The 23,372-nt window shown below is 39.6% G+C and overlaps 1 protein-coding gene across 6 annotated transcripts in view; it reads left to right on the top strand.

Moving 5' to 3' along the window:
- The window catches only part of RELN (reelin), a 499,001-nt gene that overhangs the window by 401,473 nt on the left and 74,156 nt on the right, over window positions 1-23,372 (top strand). For all 6 annotated transcript variants that reach the window (XM_084977353.1, XM_084977355.1, XM_084977351.1 and 3 more), the window contains exons 31-41: window positions 875-951; window positions 7,708-7,866; window positions 8,053-8,241; window positions 8,771-9,044; window positions 11,815-11,955; window positions 12,061-12,238; window positions 16,032-16,116; window positions 16,947-17,129; window positions 19,043-19,214; window positions 19,316-19,418; window positions 21,058-21,287. In XM_084977353.1, the coding sequence (XP_084833479.1) occupies window positions 875-951; window positions 7,708-7,866; window positions 8,053-8,241; window positions 8,771-9,044; window positions 11,815-11,955; window positions 12,061-12,238; window positions 16,032-16,116; window positions 16,947-17,129; window positions 19,043-19,214; window positions 19,316-19,418; window positions 21,058-21,287 (1,791 nt within the window). The remainder of the gene's footprint in view (window positions 1-874; window positions 952-7,707; window positions 7,867-8,052; window positions 8,242-8,770; window positions 9,045-11,814; window positions 11,956-12,060; window positions 12,239-16,031; window positions 16,117-16,946; window positions 17,130-19,042; window positions 19,215-19,315; window positions 19,419-21,057; window positions 21,288-23,372) is intronic.

Here is a 23,372-nt window from a genome sequence, read left to right as displayed (position 1 = left end):
TTATTATGAATACTGGCATTAATTTTAATATATGCCGAGAGAAACAAAGAATTTTTTTCGACTTAAAATTCTGTGTCCAAAAATGCGACCCCGTTTATTCACATTGTTATTTAGTCCAGAAATTTAAAATACCTACACTGACACCTACTGGTAAAATAAATAACCTACTTAGTTATAAGGTCAAATGAAATAGTAGCACACCTAAAATAAAACTGTGCTTTTTTATTTTTAATCAATTATTTTAGAATTGGAAGAAAGGAAACTAAAGAAATGTTTGAAACTTTTTGACCTTATCCTCACTAAAATCTATGGATTTGTGTCATATTTTTTCCTTCCTCTGAGCCCTCACTGAGGTGTGCCTGTTGTTATGTAGGTTGGTTTACTGTGGACTGAGGCACAGTTTACATCACCCTGAGTGTCAGTTGTGAAAAATTAAACCATCTGAGTCTCAATCAGTAAGACAGGTAATTATTGATCCTGAATAAATATAGGATTCAACTTTTTAATGTTAGACTTTTCCCTTCTGAGTTTGCAAGGATAATAGTAGCTCAATTTAAGAAATTCCCATTTCAATGATCTCATTAAATTACATCAGAGTGTCACAATACAGTTGAATTAAACTCTTCCCTTTGGTTTAAATCATTATTACAGAATAAAGTTGATGGTCATATTAACTAAATCTTCAAATGGTTACAGAATTAACTTACTGTGTAATCTATGTAGTTTCTGTTTGTCGTATGTCCTTTGTGTTTAAAAGAAATACCTAAGAATTACAGGAATTTTTCTTTTCAGTGTGCCGAAATACAAAAGGCTAAATCTCTCCTGTGCTCATTTATTTGTAAGTAAACAGGTGTTTGGGGTTCTTTTTTTCCAGGCTTGTTCAGTTTTATATACAAATTGGAAGCAAAACTTCAGGGATTACCTGTATCAAACCAAGAGCTAGAAATGAAGGTAAGCTGCTGTGTCTCCATAGAAGTTGGTTGCTCTTGGCAAGTTAGTTCTTTCTCTTCCTAGAGTTTAGGTGGGGTTTTGTCAACTGACTTACTCCCCTACATCGTTCCTTCTCTTCTCCATCACTGAATGGTAACTGCATAGAGCCATGACCTCTAAGATGCCTCATCCAGATCCTTAAGCCTGAAAAACATAATTGTTTTAGGGAAATCTGCTCCTTAATAACTTTACACAGGGTGTAGTGAGATGTTTACATTCAGCATAGAGGCACTAGGAACCTGTTTGCATAGGGCATTACTGAATATAGATATACGCTGCTTCCTCCCCATAAACGTTCTGGGGCAGGAATGTACTAGAATCCTTTGGTAGAGGAGCACTTCTTAGTGATAATAAACATGAACTTTTACTGAGCACCTATTATATGCAAGGTACTCTTCCAAGTGTTTGACCTTTGATCGCATTTCATCCTTACTATACCCCTTCACCATAGGTACTATCATTAGTCCTATTTGATAGATGTGGATGCTGAGGCACAGGGAGGTCAAGTAACTTACCCAGGGTCATGCAGTCAGTAAGTGGATGAGCAGGCTCAAACCACTCACGCTAACTGTATGCCTATGGCACAGCGACCATGCATACTGCTCTCTCCTTGCCCACATGGTATGACATCTGTGCCTTCTTCTGCCTCCATGATTCAATCCTGAAAGAAATGCAAAAGACCCAGTGCACCTGGATGTGGCCTTCAGGAGTTCTACGGATATGATGGGATTCCTAATGGAACCCAAAAGTGTGTTGGTTCATACTACAAAATCCATAAGCCTCTCAGATGGGTCCTTCTCCAAACCTTGATCTCATGAACAGTGTATGAATAGTTTTGCAGCTTCGAAGTTTATTATTCTATCAGGCATAACTATGTAAAACATATTGGCTTCAACACTATGGTACCTGTTAGTCAATACTGCTACTGATAGCTCTGTTCATCAATTCTAAACATCCTTAGTCATATCAATTCTAAACATCCTTGGTCATATCATCACTTCCATGACTTTTTCTAAGTATGTCTGTACTTTTAGTCTAGTAATTATCCGGATTATCTGCTTACTAAAGCAGCAGCCTAGAAACTTATATAGACTATGTTCCCTATTCTCTTCAACAAATACTTATTAAGAATCAGATCTCAGCCAGGCACTGCTCTAGTTGCCACTGATATAGTGTCACCAAAAGATGGATGCATTAGTCATGATGAGCTAGGTTAAGCTGCAATAACAAACGCCCCCCCTAAATCTCTGTGGGTTAAAACAAAAAAGATTTGCCCTTTGTGCTACATTCTCCTTGTCATCTAAGGTCCTAATTCCAGCACCCAGGATAGTGAAGCAGCTGCTACGTAGCTTCTGGAGGTTGCCAGCCATGTGGCAGAATGAGCAAGAGAGTGATGAAGGGGATAAAAATGCAAACTACCATGTGCCAGAATGGGAAGGACTGGACTCGTATGGCACTAATGAGCACAGCAGACAGAACCCCTGCTCCTAAGGGAACTTACATGCCAATAAGAGGAGAAAGAAAATCAGCAGTAGGAGTTCCCACTGAGGCATAATGGGATCAACAGCATCTCTGCAGCAGCAGGACGCAGGTTTGATCCCAGGCCCTGCACAGTGGGTCAAAGGATTCTAGCTTTGTTGCAACTGTGGTGTAGGTCACAACTGTGGCTTGGATCTGATACCTGGCCTGGGAAGACCATATGCCATAGGGTGGCCAAAAAAAATGAGAGAGAGAGAAATAGAAGCAAGATGTTAGATTGACAGGCTACACAGAAAGTAAACTTCTGCAGGAGGAGACGCTGATTTTGAGAGAATGATCTGGGAGGTGGCCCCCTGAGGAAGTTACATTTACATGGAAGTCTAAAGAGTGAAAAGGAGCCAGCACAGGAGGAGCTCAGGGCAAGTTTTCCAGTCAAAAGAAACAACAGAGACCATGAGCTGGAGAGGAGTTGTGATGTTGGAAGAACAGAAAGAAGGCCAAGGTGGCCTGGAGTTCCTGAAGGTCGAGGAGTGCTCAGGGATGAAGGGCAGGAGCCAGATCATGCAGGGCCTTGCTGACCGTGGTAGGGACCTGGGGTCAGAATCCATCCATCCTGGGAACCAGTCACAACCTGGCTTTGAAGTCAGACAGCGACATAACTTGATTTTAAGTTTTTACAAGATCACCCTTTTGAATATGTGGTTCAAAACAAAGGAGTGTTTCTAGAGCCCATTATCTGCCCACTCAGAGACAGGAACTTTAAGGGGTGCAAAGGAAATGGGGGGGTCCTGTCTCAGGACCCTGTTTTCTGATTGGAAGGGTAGAGTACTTTAATGTTGTCCTTAACCCTTGTAATAAAATTACTATTTAAAAATAGTTGGTGGTTGGGACAGTGTAGCACCTGTGTGTATGTGCATATGGCATGACCCCTCTGAAAATTACAAATCTGTACCCCTAATTGTATATGAGAAAAGAAATCAACTGTGACCAGAGTTAGTAGGAAGAATGCACTTACTGAGCTGAGGCTCTGCTCTGTGCTTACCTCTGATTACTCGGGCTCTTGTCTGCTTGCTGGGGCTTGTTCCCTTAGGATTCCTCTAGGAGCATGCTTTGTCTCAACTACTCTGAGCCGTTTTCTTGAACTCATGACTGGCCATGTACTTTATATCCCACAGGCATTTCTCAGCCTTTTATTGAAAACTGGTTGTTAAAATGTAAATCTTCCTGAGTCCTTGAACAAATCTCTTGCAGTGATGAGAGCAAAGATTTTTTACATACTCAAGTGGAAGTCTTAATTTGCATATTTGGAATTAAAATCAAAATTAGGCTATTTTCGGAGTTCTCACATGGCTCAGAGGGTTAAGGATCTGGCATTATCACCACTGTGGCTCTGGTTGCAGCTATGGCATGGGTTGGATCCTTAGCCTGGGAACTTCCGCATGCCGTGGGTGCAGGAAAAAAAAACTCGACTCTTTTCCATAAGATTAGGAAGAACGAAGATGGAGCTGTAATTTACAAAAGGAAATGGGAGTTCCCGTTGTGGCTCAGGTTAAGATCCTGGCATGGTGTCCATGAGGATGCTGATTCGATCCCTGGCCCTGCTCAGTGAGTTAAGGATCCAGCATTGCTGCAAGCTGCAGCATAGGTCACCGACAGACACAGCTCGGATCTGGTGTTGTTGTGGATGTGGGCATAAGCCCTGCAGCTGCAGTTTTATTCAACCCCTGGCGTGGGGAACTTTCGCATACACAGGTGTGGCCATAAAAAAAGGAAAAAAAAAAGAAAACTTAAAAAAATAGAAAAGGAAGTGTTTTATGTGCTGTCAACGCTTGGTAGATGAGCTAAAATGGCTTGGTTTATTTGTGGACAGTGTTTAGACGGCACAGCTAATGAAGTCCAGCAGTCGATATAAAATACGGATATTGCTGCTTCCCCTCCTTGCATTTCTTCCTTCTTTCCCACTTACCTGGGAGACATTCCACTGTCCTTCAGAATTGGGGCCCTCATCTCTGCTAACCTTGTTGCTGCCTAAAGGCGTATGTGACACAAATGAGCAGAAAGGCAGCAAGCAGAAACTAAATGGAGTGCAGTCTTCTTGAGCCATGTTCTCATATTTCCATGGACATCTGAATCCTTTAGGAGGCTTTAAAATGCAGATTCTGATTCAGTGGGACTGGATCAGAAATTATTCCAAAACTGAGTGGTAAAGCAACATCAGTTATCATCCAATTTCTGTGAGGCAGGAGTTGAAGAGCAGCTTAGCTGGGTAGATCTGGCTCAGGACCTCTCAGGAGGCTGCACACAAGAGAAAAGCCAGGGCAGGTACAGGCATCTGAAAGCTCAAGCATCGGCTAAAGGATCTGTTTCCAAGACACCCAGTTACATGGTTGTTGGCAAGAGGCCTCAGTTTCTTTCAGTGGACCTGTCCATGGGCGGCCTGATTGTCCCTACTACGTGTCAGCTGGCTTTCTTCAGAGCGAGAGCCATGAGAGAGAGCATGGGAGAAAGTGCAAATGCCTTTCAGGGCCTACTCTCAAAAGTCACACGGTGTCACTTTGACCATTCTTTTTCTGCCAGAAGCAAGTTACTAAGTCTAGCCACACTCAAAAAGAGAAGAGTTAGCTCCACTTTTTGAAGGGAGGGATGTCAAAGAATTTGTGGACATGTTTTAAAAACATCACAGGTCCTTGGATAACTATATCCAGTCTCTTGGGATAGAACGTGATAAAAGATGGTATGAGAAAAGGATTGTATGTATATGTGTGACTGGGTCACTATACCATACAGCAAAAATTGACACAACACTGGAAATCAACTAAAATTTAATAAAAATTTTTTGAAAAGAGAGCCATACCCCTCCCCCCCCCAAAAAAAAAAAAAAAAACCCCACAGATTGAGCCTGTTCCCAGGTGATGCAGATCCTGGTCCTTGGACCAGACTTTGAGTAGAAGTACTAAAGGACCACCAGTGAGATTTTAGTCTTGTGATGTGTCATTTCTGGTACTATTTCTACTTTCTGAATAGGTCATCCCAGCTAACTATCTAAATTATCCATTCTTTCATTCTCTCTCTCTCTCTCATCTTAATAAATATAAGCCATATTAACACACTATAATATTGACAAGAAAAACTATATTTTGAGGAAACATCACAGGTTAGAGACTGGAGTTTTGCCAGACACTGCCCACCTTGACTAGAATAAGGACGAGAAGCAACCTAGCCTCAGTTTTCTTCATGAGCCTTGATGTGACTCTCTCCCTTCTCCAACACATGCTCTCACCTCCAAGCTCCAGCTGCCCGTGTCTACACTGCACACAGCACACTCTCTCCCCACAGAGTTCCTATTCTTGGAGCCATTTTTATCCTCTCATCAAATGTGATGACTTCTTCTGTTTTAAATAAGGTGGGATTAATTCTCTTGAGAGTTCAAATTTTTTGCAAGTTAGTCATTATTATTCCTGGCATCACCCCTTGTCAGATGTGGTGACAATAACTCCATGTGCTATCGATTAGCCTTAAAAGGCTTTCTTTTAGTTCTATATTTTTTCATAATATTCCTTGAATCTTAATTTTACCGAACTCTGCACTATGCAGCATGGCAAAGGGATTGAGATGCTCTGATCGGTCAATAATGGGGGAACTAAAACATTATTGTATGTAGCATGAATGATTTAAAATATTTCCAAAAGGGTTAGAATGTAATAAAATTCATATAACAAATAAAACTTTACTGAACATAATGTCTGTGAATACTCAGAAAGTACTTCAGTATCCTCAGGTCATAATTGTGAATATGCAGTGCCCTGTCTGTTTTTAATTTATATTTTAGTGAAATATAGTTGATTTACAATGTTGTGTCAGTTTCTAACAGACAGAAAAGTGATTCAGTTGCATATACATTCTTTTTCATGTTCTTTTCCATTATAGTTTTATCAGAGGATATTGAATATAGTTCCCTGTGCTATACAGTAGGATCTTGGTGTTTATCCATCTTATAGATACTAGTTTGCATTATGCAGTGCCCGTCTTAGGAACAGTTGTGGAATAGGCAGTTAGATAATGCCAAGAAAGCCCTTTTCCCCTACCAATAAATAAACTATATATACATATTGGTATTAATTGCTAATGATGGTGTATATCCTGTTGATTCCCACCGTTTTGTCACTAGCATTTTTTTACTTGGCATTCAACATGGCCCTTTCCCTGTGTCCTCTTTTAAAATAAAAATGTTTCTGGGAGGGGTAGCAGGAATAGCACCTGAGGTATCTTAAACTTTAATATGCGGGTCCCTAAGTCACCACACCCTTCTGGTGACAGGCAGAGAAGGTTGGGTGGATGTGATAAGTACTGGGGGCAGGGGAAGGTGACATCGAGAAAGGAAGGTAGAACATTGGTGGGGAATGAGTTCTTCTGCTTTGCTATTTGCTAATTGGACTGTAGGGTTCCCATTGTGGCTCAGCGGAAATGAATCTAACTAGCACCCATGGGGACGCACGTTCCATCCCTGGCCCTGCTCAGTGGGTTAAGGATCTGGCAATGCCACGAGCTGTGGTGTAGATCGAAGACACTTCTCGGATCCTACATTGCTGTGGCTGTGGTGTAGGCCAGCAGCTACAGCTCTGATTTGAACCCTAGCTTGGGAACTTCTATGTGCCATGGGTGCAGCCCTAAAAAAAAAGACAAAAATAATAATAGTTTGACTTCATTCAGTCTTCAGTGACCAAGATTTGACAAAGTAGGAAGTGCCAGTAAAAGGATCTTTCTGCTTAATAGAATATCAGATTGGGCTGTGCTTCCTGTCTCGTGCTTCGATAACAAAGAACACTTCTTGGTTTTGTGCTGGGAGATTGAGATATTTCTTCTGAGTATATAATAATGATGTGAGACTTTGTAATATTCAGGACAAAATCTAAAATTCAAATACATAATCTGGAGTGGATTTTTATGTCCCCCTTACCAACCTACTCATCGCTCGTACAAAGCTGAGTGGTCTTTAAAAGAGCTTATGTATTTTCTTCCCCCATTTCCTTGGAGTTGGTGCATTAGAAACTGTCAAGAAATTGATGAGCCTTCAAGTCTACTAATTCATTCCTTGGAAGTTAGATGAATATGCCTTCGTTCTGTGAGATGCAATTGAAGTTTCTGCTGCAGTCTTGCCATTTAAAATAATACTGTTCCTTGCCTTTTTTGCCTCTAGGAAAGCTGTCCAAGTAACTGGATTTATGTCTTTTAACTCAGGGCTTGTTGTTCAGTATTCAAATGACAATGGGATACTCTGGCATTTGCTTCGAGAGTTGGACTTCATGTCATTTCTGGAACCACAGATCATTTCAATTGACCTGCCACGAGAGGCAAAGACACCTGCAACAGCTTTTCGCTGGTGGCAGCCCCAACATGGCAAGTTACTGCTCACCCCTGCTTTCCTGGTAGCTTTCAGATCATCCATTTAAAGCCATATTATATTATGTGTTTCTTAATTTGATGTAAATTTCTAGATAATTTGATTTAAAACCACCGTCATAAAGATACTCATATTGCTATGTAATGAACCTTCTCCAACCACCTTTATTCATCTGATTTCAGGAAAGCACTCAGCCCAGTGGGCCTTGGATGATGTCCTTATAGGAATGAATGACAGCTCTCAAACTGGGTTTCAAGACAAATTTGACGGCTCTTTAGATTTGCAAGCCAACTGGTATCGAATCCAAGGAGGTCAAGTTGATATTGACTGTCTCTCTATGGACACTGCTCTGATATTCACTGAAAACATAGGTATATATTTTCACAGGATAAAGGGAGAGTATTTAATTAACTAGAGGACTAAACTAACTAACTAAAACCCAGAAGGGGATTTTCTAATGCAGAACTGTGTGCATAATTGTCTATGCTGAGGGAGGCTCCTGGAAATAGAGTTGTATAATGTAACTTGGGAGCCCAATGACAATTTTTGCAGGATTTGTCTTTCATGGCATGCATAATATGGGAAAGGTTTCCTAAAAGCAGGACAAATATCTCTCTGAAGACATTCCCATGTTTTATACTTTGCAAAATTGCAGACTTATGACTCTATGTTTGCCCATCTCCAGGTGGTAAAGCTTTTCAAGTTAGCAGCCTTCCATATTTCCAAGACTATGCTAACCAGATAAAAATAGTCAACATGAGATGGAAAGTCTAAGCACACATGAGGCAGTATAGATAAGACATAATATTTATTTGCTCCTGAAAGTATGATGAGCGTAAATACCAAAGAAGAAAAGAGAGCACAATTATATGCTACTCTTAAACTTTCCCTTTTTTGTAGGAAAACCTCGTTATGCTGAGACCTGGGACTTTCATGTGTCAGCATCGACTTTCTTGCAGTTTGAAATGAGCATGGGCTGTAGCAAGCCTTTCAGCGACTCCCACGGTGTACAGCTCCAATATTCTCTGAACAACGGCAGGGACTGGCATCTTGTTACCGAAGAGTGTGTTCCTCCAACTATTGGCTGCCTGCACTACACAGAAAGCTCAGTTTACACCTCTGAGAGATTCCAGAACTGGAAGCGGATCACCGTCTACCTGCCACTCTCCACCATGTGAGAATTGTCATTCAGCTACATGTCAGAACTTTACGTTTCTGTCACCTAATTGGAAAATAAGTGTGATGCCACTTGGAAATTAATGCTCTCATGATAGTTGTACATCAAACATACTGAGGGCGGCAGAATGAGTTCAAGGTGCTTGGGTTACCATTTTTTAATATGGTTAGGAGTTCTGAGTTTTACAAGGCTGACCTTTTCTGTTCTTCAGCAATGTGAAGGCTGCCCACCAGTTTTTAAACTATAGTAAATACAAGTATCTACAAATAGCCATACTGATACTTATCCACATGAGACAGTTTGCAGAATCATGACATACGGAAGAGTGTCCTTAATTGTTTGTTTGTTTAATCTCAGTACCACGATAAGAGTAAGAGGTTTGTTCTGTTGAAATACTCACATTGCTTTCCATCTTTCTTCCCCTCCCCAGCATTTCTGATCACATTCAGAATTTGTATTAAGGCTTACAGCAGGCTCTTACGGTTGTGGTTTACGCATTTGGATAACTGGGTGATGCTTCTAGGAACTAAGATGGACTGTGGTGACTGGTAGAGATTGGGCCATCCTAGGGCTGCTCCCCCAGAGCCCCACATCTCCCTTCCACTGCTCTGTTCTGAATTGTAGACAAGCTGGCCTCTGCAAGCTGCATTTGCCAGCTGCATGTGCTTGCCGGCTTCCTGATAAATTTAGAGAGTGGCACACACTGGCAAGAAATTGGAGGGTGGAAATAAAGTTAAAATGGGGTATTTTTTACCCTCCCTTTCTGTTTCAAGCCAACTTGAGTGGCTACAGCTCCCCAAATATGTCCTCCATATGACAGTGGCCCCTGGGCACCAGCAATAGTGTCTCCTGCCTATATCCCCCATCTTTGGACTTATACTGGCTTCCTGACTTTGCTAAACTCTGCTTCCCTCACTGCCCTGGTTGGTTTCTGAGCTCTGCCACTAACTGTGCATCCAGTTCCTTGTGTTAAATTCTTTGTGTTAAATTCTTACAGTGATGTCCATTTTCCTTCTTCAATTCTGATTGAATTGCACAATGGAAGATGCACAAAGAAATAGCAGAAAGAACCCAGAAACCAAAGCATTTTGGCATTTAGCCTAAAATAGTTTCTGATGGACCCCAGAGCTTTAAATAAAAAGTACTCACTTGGAGGAGTTCCCAGTGTGGCTCAGCAGTAATTAACCCGACTAGTACCCGTGAGGATGCAGGTTCAATCCCTGGCCTTGCTCAGTGGGTTCAGGATCCAGTGTTGCCGTGAGCTGTGGTGTAGGTGGCAGACACAGCTTGGATCCTTCAGTGCTGTGGCTGAGGTGTAGGTCTGCAGCTGAAACTCCAGTTCAACCCCTAGCCTGGGAACTTACAAATGCTGTGGGTGCAGCCATAAAAAGAAAGAAAAAAAAAAAAAAAAAAAAAAAAGAGCAAGAGTACTTACTTGGAGCTCGTTTATTCACTTTGTTTTTATTCAAGAAACATTTATTGAACATCTATTATGTTTTAGAAGACTCATAGAAAATGAATAAGCTGATGCCAGGGTCCAGATGTATTATTTAGGATGACAGATTTCTAAATGATTATTTATGCTATAAAATGATAACAGAGGCAAAACCCAGGGCTATTATTGAAACACAGGGGGAATACTACCCAGCTAGGTTTGGAAAGACTGGGTGGGGAGGTCTTCTGGAGGCACCACTGTCTAAGTAACTGAGTAGAGCTTGTCCGAGGGAAGGGGGCTTGTGGGAAAGCACACGTGCTGTTGTAAACCAAAACAAAATCCCAGAGACCAGAACATGCATGACTGGGTGGGAAAATTCAAGGTTTCAGCACTGCCAGAATATAATTATTAAGCAATAGGGAAAGAAGAGGCAAGAGAAAAGGGCAGATGATGAAGGGGCCACATATTGCATGTCAGCGGTTTGGCCTTGCCATCACATGTGTCGGGGAACCATTTAAAAGGTGTTAAGCTGAGTGGTGACATGATTAGATTTCCACCACACTGGCAGCTGTGTTGCATTGAAGGAGGGCTTGTGTAGGGAAAACAACAGCACTTGAAACATTACTATTGCAATTCCACTTCAAGTCAACTGTGTTCTCCATTCAGCATAACTAACACACTTCTGCCAAGCAGTCTGTTCCTTAATGAGAGACTGCTGTTGTTTGATAAGGCTGCACATATTTCTGCATGAAGTGGTCTTCTGACAGTATATTCCAAATAACAGATTGCAAATATAATTTAAAAAAAAAAAACATGGCAGTGCATTGCATCACTCAAGTCCTCTCCTTTAAGGCACCAAAAGAGAGGGAGAAGTTGGGTGGGGCTTCCATTTACTGTCTCAGAAACCATTTCGAGCCTATAGAACAGCGACCTCATGGCAAGAAGTTTGTAAGATTCCAGCTCATCCTCGTGTTTCTCATCCTCAGTCTCTTTCCCAGTATTGAAGAGCCATAAAGCCTGAAAGCAGAAACTAAGATTCTACATGTAGTTCAAACACGGAATAAATCAATAGTTTGAAGTAGCTTTCCCATCTCACAAGTGTTTGGAGGCTCTTGTATGAAAAAAAAAAAAAAAATGGTGACATATTTTTAAAGCATGTTTTCTACTCTCCTGTTTGTGGGTCAAGATGAAACAACATCCAATACCTGATATGCAAACAAAGTGTCTCAAAGGAGGGAGGTCTGGAACCCAGAGGAGGGCACTTTAAAGCAAAAGAATTAAAATGAAGTTTGAAGGTTGCCAGTCAAACCAAGTGTGGCTTCTTTTGCTTAGATCTCCCAGGACCCGATTCAGGTGGATCCAGGCCAACTACACTGTCGGGGCAGATGCCTGGGCTATTGATAATGTTGTGCTGGCCTCAGGGTGTCCTTGGATGTGCTCGGGACGAGGGATTTGTGATGCTGGACGCTGTGTGTAAGTTAATAAAACCGGCAGTTTCTTTCTTTGCAATGCCGAGATAAAGATGGCTTCTTGAACGCATGACACCTAACGCCTTTTCTCCACTCATTTTTTTCTTAGGTGTGACCGGGGCTTTGGTGGAGCCTACTGTGTTCCTGTTGTTCCTCTGCCCTCGATTCTTAAAGATGATTTCAACGGGAACTTACATCCCGACCTTTGGCCTGAGGTGTATGGTGCAGAGAGAGGGAATCTGAATGGTGAAACCATCAAATCTGGAACATCGCTCATTTTTAAAGGGGTCAGATGAGATTCTTTTTCACTACCACTGACATGCCTTTCTCACTGCTCCACACAGATGCATTTCTTTTATTTTAATTAAGATTTTTATTTTTTCTATTATAGTTGATTTACAGTGTTCTGTCAATTTCTGCTGTACAGCAAAGTGACCCAATCATAAATAAAAATATATATTACTCTTTTTCTCACATTATCCTCCATCATTTTCCATCACAAGTGACTAGATATAGTTCCCTATACAAAACAGCAGGATCTCATTTCTTATCCATTTTAAATGCAATAGTTTGCATCTACTAACCCCAGACCCCCAGTCCATCCCATTCCCTCCCCCTCCCCCTCGGCCACCACATGTCTGTTCTCTAAGACCATGAGTTTGTTTCTTTTCCACACAGATGCATTTTTATTCACATGATGTATTATTTTATATACAGTTATTGTCTCCTGGTGCATATCATGCTTCCTTTTATATTCACTTCGTATTTTATGATCACTTTGGCATAAAATTTTTCCTCTGCTTTGGTAATCAGACCTTCTTTACTCTCTGCTGGAATTATATATGTAAAAGTATATGTACATGTAAAAATTATATATACTATTTCTAGAGTCTTGATTTCTAGAACATAGCACTTTAATATGTTATTAAATATTTAACTTGCAATATTTTTTAAATGATTTTGTGAAAGGTCACTGCTTTTTCCTTTCTTGTTCTTACTTTTCCTCCATCCAGTAGAACCATTTGGCAATTGAGAAAGGCAAACATTTAAGTGAAGATAAATAGCACTCTCAACATCATCAGTGTACTTTTTGTGTTTTAACCTAGATGTTGGTTAGAGACTTGTTAAGTGGTTGTGTGAAACTGCTGAGCTGGCACATATTCATATGTGAATACATGCTACATGCCGTCCCTCTCAGCATGGGGAAATCAGCTAATCTAGATCTGCAAATGAAATCTTTAACAAAAATCTGCATGGGTTTCTGTACCACCTTAATGATTAACACCTAACACTCAGAAAATTAGACACCCTGGAACTTTTTCAATTATGGTTAATTGATGCTGGCTATCAGCCTTGTTTGAATCCAAAATGCTGCTCAAGTTTTGGATGAGAAAGAAAAAACACCTGAGGGGTCAGAGAGATTTACGAGTCCCTAAGAGTTATAAGGGACCAAAGAAATTGAGGTAGGACATTTCAGGGTAGAAACTACTGGTTCTTTTGTGTAGTCTTAGTCTTGTCTAAGGTTTTAGCTCTCATGATCTGTTTGAAACAGTTGACAAGACCAAAAAAGATGAAGTCCTGTAACTCAAAAATCTTTACGTGATAAAATTTTAAGCAGTAGAATTAACCTGGTCTCTAGATCCTATAAACAAGGAAGACATATAGTCTTTTATGTTTTCTCTTTAGCTGTTCAGATGCAAGGGCAGCCAAGCATTATATGTATTAGACATATTATCTACCAGGTCTGCAAGATGCAGAGGGGGGTTAGTGTTTGTGTCATTCAGTAGGCTGTGGTTTGACCTAGAAAGGCATTCTTTTGTGAAAAAAGGAAATGATAGTCTCTTTTTAATGTTTATAGATTCAGAAGTACTATCAGCTATTAAAATCGGTTTACACTGAGCCCAAATGGATTATTGAACCTGGGAAAGGGTGAGAAAAGCAGCATCTGAATGAATTAGAATATCTGCAGAAGCAGGGCATGACCATTCCACCGGGCAGCTATCAACATCAAGTGCTTAACTATAAACAGAATTTATAATATGGAAGAAAGATACTTTCATATTACGGATCATGCCTCCTCCAACAAAATTGCTCCTACAAGATGCACTATAAAATGGGTTCTTTTATGGTTTATATTGGCCCATGGGAACAATTTTATACTGACATTCTGTAATCAGGGGGGAAAAGTAATCATATTCCTTTATCTTGATGTTGGCAAGAGGTATTTATGAGCTGGATCTATTAACTACCCACCTCGAAGCTTTTTCATTATAAGATGAAGAATTGACCTTTCCCCATAACCTTAACCTCTACTCAGTGCCAAGCTGTAAAAACATCCACAGCCTTATGCTTGTAGGTGTGTGAGGGAGAAGGTAAAGAGATCAAGACGTGAAGAATAGGCAATAATCAACTGTCATATGGATGGAACAGGGCAGTGAGTTATTAGGATAAAAGAAAAATAAGACTGGAAATGCAAGGCTTTTACATGGCAACCTTCAATCCTGCAAGTTTGAATCTATGCCTTGTGAAGTTCAGGACTGGGGATAAATGTAGTTGCTTTTTCGTTACAACATGGAGTAATTCTCAAATTCTAAGTTTAACGCATTATCTGAATAGCTGTCCTAAAGCCAAAAGATGATTTAATTAGTAGGAGTTCCTGTTGTGGCTCAGTGGTTAAGGACCCAGTGTTATCTCCGTGAGGATGCGGGTTTGATCCCTGGCCTCACTAAGTGGGTTAAGGATAAATTGCAAGTTTGGCATAAATCAGCTCAGACGTTGCTGTGGTGTCGCGTAGGCCACAGCTGCAGCTCTAATTTGACCCCTAGCCCAGGACCTTCCATATGTCTAAAAAGAAAAAAGAAAAAAAAAAGATGATTTAATAAGCAAATCACTGGTATCTCATGAAAGATAGAGGATATATTTCAGAATCTGATGTATCTGGGTTCATATCCTGCCATCATCACTTATGCAGCCTTGAGCAAGTGACTGTCCCTTGTCCTTATCTGCAACAGGAAGATAATAATATATTTCCCTTAGGAGTGATAGGCACTTCAAAGGAGTAAAGTGGCTCTTTTAGAACCCAGCATATTGTAGGCACTCAGTATATAGTTGCTGTTACAAAATTAGTCCTATTTAAAGATTTTCAGCTATTGAAGAATGCACTCTATAATAAATGTTAAGAACAAGAGGAAGAATTTGCTTTGTCTACCTAAGATCATGTTTGGCTTGTCTTAGTGGATAATTAAGAAATCGGTAACCGTATCTACTCGGTTTCACACAGCCTTCCACCACCAAAGAGTCACTTCATTCAGAGTCACACCTGAGAAACTGAAGGCCTGTTTGTACCTAGGACATTCTCATAGTAAAGTTCTGTTTTCCTGGCAGTCACTGCAGTCCTGTGTACACATGGAGAAGGCAAGCTATGGAGCTGTCAATTCCAGGCAACCAAAAATAGTTAATTAGCAGAAGAAATTACTAAAGCCAATACGATCACTTTCTGCCTTCCTTGGCTTCTCTGCATGAATGGTTCCAGCCCAAGCTTGGGGACTTGCTAGGTTATGCCTTATTTAACTTGACCGACTAGAGGGTGTTGTGTCAGCCTGCATGAGAGCCTCTTGGGGCTGTGAGAGCACGCAAACGAGTAAGTTCCTAAGAGTCTTTGGAACCCTGAAAAAGTTATCTGTTAGCTCTCAGCTTCCAGCAGGAGCACTTGGCACATTCTCCATCAGTTTGCTCGTTATTCCTCTCTCAACAAGCTATAATCAAAGAAGGCAGGTTTTTTTTTTTTTTTTTAAGGTCTGTTGATATGTAATGCTATCATTTTTGCACTGCTTTTTATAAAAGTCATAGCAAGGTGTGATTTAGGGTTGAGACAATGAAATGTTACTTAGGCATAGGAAATGAAAACCATTAAAATGGGGGAACCAGTCAATTTTTTCTTTCAAATTTGACCAGATATTTATTGCTTCTTGATCATTATGTATCTGTTATTTAGCTAATGCAAGTTAGAGGTATAAAATCAAAGGAAAATAATTTTGCAAAGGTAATCAGATGACTTAACATATATATTTTTGTTTTCAGGAGGGACTGCGAATGCTTATTTCAAGAGATCTAGACTGCACCAATACAATGTATGTCCAGTTTTCACTTCGATTTATAGCAAAAGGTAAGTCATTTCTGTGGGTGTGAATTCATTATTTCCCTTCAAGCAAATTTCCTTGTGCGGGTTCTTCCTCCACAGAGAACTAACAGATTGGAGAGCCATAAATTTTGCTGTAGGAGAGAGCTAACATAAATTTGAGTACATAAATGTTCACAAATGTTCTTCTATAATGTATATTTAGTTTAATATAAGGGCAGGATAACTACTTATTTTGTAATGATTTCATATAGATGTAATAATCATACTAGTCCTGTGGTAGTTAAATTTATCATCATGTCCCTAGGCCTTTTTTTCTACCACTTCTTTCTAGCATAAAAAATTTAAATTTAAAAATTTAACTTAAGGAAACTTGGGATTTGCATTCACAGACATAAACCCTCAGAGCCAACTGTCATTCTGACCTTTTGTATTAAACTAAATTCTCTTGACAAAGAATGCCATTTGGATATAATAAATTTTCAAGTAGATTTTTATGTATATCCTGAAGTTTAAATGTTTGACCCTTTGTAAAATTGTGATGCCTGTAGAATCAAAAAAAAATTTTTATGTAATATTTCCTAAAAGAAATACAGGAAGATAGTTGTTCATGTCTGAGAAAGTGATACTACTGTGTGAAAATCTAAGATTTGATGTGTGTTTTGAGATATATTTATACAGAAATCCAAACTTGTCATCACTTTAAGTTGCCTCCGAAGCATTTGGACTCTAAAGCCTCTGTGTAAATATAAGTCAGCTTATGCACTGATGCAAAAAAAAAAAAAAATAGTCTAAGATGATACCATTTCTCCATTTTTATCACAGTATGTTTTATGCTTGTGTTATCTTCTTTCTAGGTACCCCTGAGAGGTCGCACTCCATTCTATTACAATTCTCCGTCAGTGGGGGTATCGCTTGGCACCTGATGGATGAATTTTACTTCCCTCAAACAACCAACATTCTTTTCATCAACGTTCCCTTGCCGAACACTGCCCAAACCAACGCTACAAGATTCAGGCTCTGGCAACCTTATAATAATGGTAAAAATGCATGTTCTCCTATCATGAAAACTGACTGTGGCACGTTAACACGCTTGCTTCTCAAATGTGGAAGAAGTATCTGTCAGCTGAGTAGCTCTGCCGTCCATGGCACATTTTTACATGCTTCACTTTTGAGGAGTATCAATGAATATTTAGCTTTCTCTGTCTTTATCCTCATACTTGATCAACTGTTAGCTTCGTGCTTGACTCGTAAGTTCTCTTGATGTAAATATAGCTAGATCCTGTCACAGAGCTAAGGTTTTTAAACTCCCATGCAGCTTTACCATTAGGTGCTCATCAGTTGTAACTACATTTTTTACTGAGTTTAGGAATGCATACTTCTTCTGAGTATGGCATTTCATGCATGAGGTAGAACAACAGTATGGCAAAATGCCATGACAGAGTGAGAGGTACTGACAACCAAGCAGATAGTGCCTGAGATAAGATATTCTGATCACACACACTTGCCTCAGTGATAAGTTAAAGTGAATGTATAATTTAACAGTATTTTGAAATGGTTACAGAAAATGATTTCACAAATTTGCAATGTTCTATTGCTTCCTCTGTTTCTATTAACTGCTGATTATAAAGGCCAGACTCTATCAAATTATGCATTTAATGGCCTAAGTAAGCATAGCAATATCACACTAAGCAGATTCTTTGCTTAACACAGAAATGGTTAAGAAAAATGTCCTGCCGTTTCTAAAATTTAAACTAAATATTTCCTTTATAACTAGTAAGTCAAAAATAAAATAAATTGAACTTATTGTGAACAGAAAAAATAATCTGTATAATCACCCAGTAAAAGTTCAAAAAAGAAATGCAACCAGTTTCAGAAAATAGTTGTCCAGAAAACCAGTCCAGAAAATAGTTGTCTTCATGTTGTGTTTGGAATGCTCACCAATTCTTCTTCCTCACTTTCACCAACTGCTTCCAAAACAAGAAAAGGGAAGAAAGCTACTAGAATTAGAACAGTGATAGGATTAGAGAGAGAGCAGTATGTGTGACTTCACTGAAATCATCAAGTTGTTTCCACTCGCTGCTATTTACAGATCCTTTTTAAAAATATTTTGTAAGAATTCTACTAAAAGTAGGAATCAATGAAAAAGCAACCTTGTGAAATCTTCTTTCTGCTCATCATGGTCTCATCACCTTGTTTCCAGTTCAATCCAAGCAGTGCTTTGCAAAAGCACTGGGTTTGCCCTTCTTACCTACCCAGTAACATCTTCCTTAAACACCCTGCCTAAACCACTAAATCAAATTCTGCGGCAGCCTGAGAAGTGATTTTATAGTTTTCTTATGCTCCCACATATCTTCAGATAAACTGCAATTTCAAAAAGCATTAAGAAAAAAATTCAGTATTATATACCACAGAGTGTTTTCTCCTGTGTAGTTTCTAACTATTAGATAAAATTGTGCATCAGGCCAGTGTTGTCGTGGCCATGGGCCTTCAGCCTGAAGGAAACGGTTCTAAGTCATGAGTTGACTCTGGAAAGTCATGAGCTACTCTGTGAATAGACTAGTTAGCATAACTCAGTTCTAAATCCACAGGCTGACCACCCTTTCTGACAGATTCAGGCATCTTACAGATTCCTCTAAACTATGAAAGCATAACTCAAAGCCTACTCTTGCTGGTGGGGGATCCATAACACTTTTGCGACGGGAAGGGCAGCAGACTCTACCTGCCTTCTGAAATTAGTGGGGCTGCTCCATGTGAGCTCAGTTTATTTGACTGAAACATTAATTTGTGTGAACTATGCGTGTTACATAGTTTGGGCTTCTTTGCCTAGAAGGCACATGTTTAACACATGTTGTTAATGAGTTCCTTCTGTCCTTTACTGTCTTCCAATGGACAAAAATGTCCATCTGATTTTCACCATTGGAAAAACTTGCTCTATCCAAAAATGCCTTAGGTAAGAAAGAAGAAATCTGGATTGTTGATGACTTCATCATTGATGGAAATAATTTAAACAACCCTGTGATGCTTCTGGATACTTTTGACTTTGGACCTAGAGAAGACAATTGGTTTTTCTATCCTGGTGGTAACATTGGTCTTTATTGCCCATATTCTTCCAAAGGAGCCCCGTAAGTATTTAATGGAGAAGTTAAAAATAAAGCCACTGCTCTATACAGATCACGATGGGCTTTTGCCTAAAGGGATTCCCTGTTGTTTTCTTGTGTGACAGCGAGGAAGATTCAGCCATGGTGTTTGTTTCGAATGAAGTCGGCGAGCATTCCATTACCACTCGTGACCTGAATGTGAATGAGAACACCATCATACAATTTGAGGTACTCGACTTTGTTCTACTAGAAATGCTTTAAATTTTATCTTCAACAAAACTAGGAAAGAGAAGGAAAATCGCATGCAATTTCATGCATTATGACTTTCCATTTTTTGTGCAAGGACAAAAGAGGTTTTACATCATAATTCATTTTTATTAGCAGAACCGATTGTCCTACTAAGGTTTATTTCTGAACTTTGGTCCTTTATTTATGACATAATCGCCTCACCTACTATAGTGGGAAATTGTTGAAATAAATTATTTCAAACATTATAAAAATGGAAAGGACCATACTATCCTAATAGTATTTTCACCATTTTTGTGTGTTGCTTAGGACCCAGGTCAATGTCACTACAGTCTATACCATGCCAGCACATTTATGTAATATTTATCATGGTGTCATGAATTTTACAGATGAAATAATACTACTGTGTTTTTTATAACTTCTTTGTATTTCATTAGTATGTGTGGACTTCTCTTTTTTTAAAACAGCAAATTAGTAATACATGAAAGAAAAACTTTTATGTATTTCAAAAACTTAGATAAAATCAGCAGAACCAAAGGTACCTTTTGCTAGGGTTCAGTAGTAACTTTTGAAGATACCTGTTTCATTGTCAAAATCTATACCACCCATTGGTTAGGATTAAAATAGTGCCTAATTTGCATCAGCAAAATTTTGAATATTTACTCTAGATTAACTCTCTACATCCTCTAAATTAGAGTTGTTTCTTTCATTTTAAAATCAGAGATCAAATGATGCTTTCGTGGAGAAATGATTCTCTATTTTAAGCTTCCTGTTATTTATATTTATGCTTTACATGTTAATAAAAAGTAACACCTGTGGCCCTTTCAAGAATTCTGTTATCAAAAGAATCTAGGTAGAATCAAACTCTAGTTGCAAAGTTTATCAGATGACAATGGATGACTCATCAAAAGGTAAGAGGAGTAAGTTCAACAACAATAATTACGTAAATATATCCCATTGCTATGACAGCAAGAAAATGTTAATCCCAGTTGGAAAAGGGAAACATTTTCATGGAAAGAATCCCATGAATTTATTTAAGTTTTAGTTTAATTAACTTGAAAGCATGAAAAAAGAATGGAGTGACTATTTCCCTAATGCTTAAAAAAGTCTTTCTGAGAAAGCTCTCCTGTTGCCAGGAGACAATGATTGTATTTTGTTCTGAAAACATATTAAAGAGTCTACATGTGCAAAACTTGGGGGATTATTTGAAGGTGTCACAAGAAGGAAAATAGAAAGTCATCTTCCTATCCAGCAGACTGAAAAAAAGCTAAGAGAATTAGGGAAACCGTCTTTTCATTACGATGTGCTAGCTTGGCGATGAAACTGGGCTAAAGGTACAATTTGGACTTCCATGCCCGCCTCTGCCTTACCCACTTCCTAGCCTTTTATAAAATGAGGAAAAAATAAATTTTTCATGAGGCCGCTTGAAGTTCTTTATGAAAAATGATTATTTAAAGGTAATATTCAGTATTACTCAGGCAAAACAGAGTTTCGTGGTGTTAAATATTTCAGCAAGACAGTCCCCAGGAAAATGGACTCTCGGGAAAATAATGAAGTGGTGAATCATTTCAAGGCTTGTTGCTCTGAGGTAATTTGTATCATTTTTTTCTCCCTTGCCAAGATCAATGTCGGGTGCTCAACTGATAGCTCCTCTGCTGATCCCGTCAGACTGGAATTTTCCAGGGACTTTGGGGCAACCTGGCACCTGCTGCTCCCCCTCTGCTACCACAGCAGCAGTCACGTCAGCTCCTTGTGTTCCACTGAGCACCACCCGAGCAGCACCTACTACGCGGGGACCATGCAGGGCTGGAGGAGGGAGGTCGTGCACTTTGGAAAGTTGCACCTTTGCGGGTAAGGACCCACTGCTTTGCGCCATGTTTTTCTCACTTCAGTTTTTTCTGTGATGTCACCATTGACTTGCCACTTGATGGGGGTGGGGGTGGGTTTCCACCTTATGTTTCTTCCTCAGTTTTCCACTGAAAGCAGATCGGTGGCTATTTAAAACATAAGACACTGAGTGGACATACTGATAATTCACAGTTTGAAGATAGGATTTAGAGAGCACCTCTCATCCTGGGTTCATCATCCCTTGGGTCTTTATTAGATCAGTGAGGAAGCCACGGAAATAGGGTTTTCCCCTAATGTGGTCACCTGCCCTCTCCTGCCCCCATCTTACATTATAAATGCAGTTAGAATTTTGACTTTCAAACATCTACCTATGTCTCTTGTGTGGGGAGAAGGCACGTAAGGAAGCTGGAAGCCCACTGAATATTTCAGGGTTTCATAAAAAAAAATGTGTTAGCACTCTCCCCCTGGGCATTTCTAGTTTTTCAGCCTCTCTCAGCATCCTTGTTACATATATCTGACTCTTCTGTTGAAAAGCTATTTGGAGATCAAGGACTTCAATTCTAATCGAAATGAAAAGTATAGTTCAAAAAAAGCAAAGCTAATAATATAAGTGAACAAAGAGGAGAAGTCAACAACGCCTCCTGACTCAGAATTTGTCTTTTCTCCCAGAGTGAAAAACTTACTCTTTCAGGGTATGCCAAAAAAATTAAGAAGAAAGTGCTAATATCATACTTTCAAGATGGAAATAGATTTACATTCTTGATGAGAAACTCAGCATAATTAGAGGTCTTGGTCTTCAAGCAAAACTGCTAATCCTAGTACTTTTCTGAAAGGAGTGAAAATGAATTTTCAAAAGTTTTCATTCTCTTTGCACATAAATCCATTCACTCCTCATCATATTATCAGAATAATTTTTATAATAGACTAAATTACTAAAGGACTCTGATATTTTGCATTATCAAGAATGTCGTGTGTGGAGTTCCTGTCGTGGTGCAGCAGAAATGAATCTGACTAGGAACCATGAGGTTGCGAGTTCAATCCCTGGCCTCACTCAGTGGGTTAAGGATCCTGCATTGCTGTGAGCTGTGGTATAGGTCACAGACGCAGCTCAGTTCCTGTGTTGCTGTAGCTGTGGCGTCGGCCAGCAGTTGTAGCTCTGATTTGACCCCTAGCCTGGGAACCTCCACGTGCCACACACACAAAAAAAGAATGTGATTTGTTCATTCTTGCTATTACACCAAGATATTATTCTAAGTATTCTATTAGAAAATCTGAAAATCTAATTGTTTTTTAAAAATAAGTATTGCTAAGCAAAATACCCTCAAGATTCTTTAGAAATGATAACCAAGGAGGCGAGGAGAGTCTCTGAAGGTCATAGGAACAGATAAAGCTGCTGACTCAGCCAGCACAGCGGGAAAGCTGTTATTGGGGTGATGGGAGATAGGGTGTGAATTTATCTATAACAGGATGGGATGGGGTAAATACGTCAGGAAAAACTTTTTATCCGAAAGCAGTTGTCTTATTTAAGATCATATGCTGCAAGAAACATAAAGAGCCTTACTAAAAAAAAAAAGTGGAAGAAGTTAGATGAGATCAGGCATATTCAGGGTGGTATGGCCTTAGATGTGGAAGAACTTGTTAGAAACATAACCAGAGAAGACCCTGGGCTCCACTCTCCATTCCACAAGTGTGAGATCTGCCAAAGAAGTTTGTAAACCTCCTTTTTGTCATGCTAATGTTAACGTTGCTCAACCAACTATGGCTCTCATCTTCTGGAGCTCTTCATTCTGCATTTCTAGAAAAGAAAATCTGAACTAGTCTGCTATGTCCAGAAAGCCATATGTTGTAACAAAAGCATATGTGTAAAAATCCATGCTGTTGGGCAGTGCAGGCAGGGAAAAATAGCTGGATATCCCGTCGCTTCAGCACCTGTGACCAATACTGTGACCACGATGGTACTGTGAAAACCTCTGGGTTTTCTCTTTAATGGCCCTCTAATCTCTTCCAGTTTGCTCAGCTAAGAGTTAAACAGAAAACAATCCTAAAGATAGGGTGAAGGCCATGATTTTAGATTATTTTATTTTTTTT

Source organism: Sus scrofa, chromosome 9, assembly GCF_054392235.1.
Source record: "Sus scrofa isolate SSC_HxYL_T2T_F1_AM1 chromosome 9, Sscrofa_HxYL_maternal_Yorkshire_Landrace_v2.0, whole genome shotgun sequence".
NCBI classification, from domain to species: domain Eukaryota; kingdom Metazoa; phylum Chordata; class Mammalia; order Artiodactyla; family Suidae; genus Sus; species Sus scrofa.
Note: the sequence above shows the minus strand (reverse complement) of the source record. Positions and strands in the feature narration are given on the sequence as shown.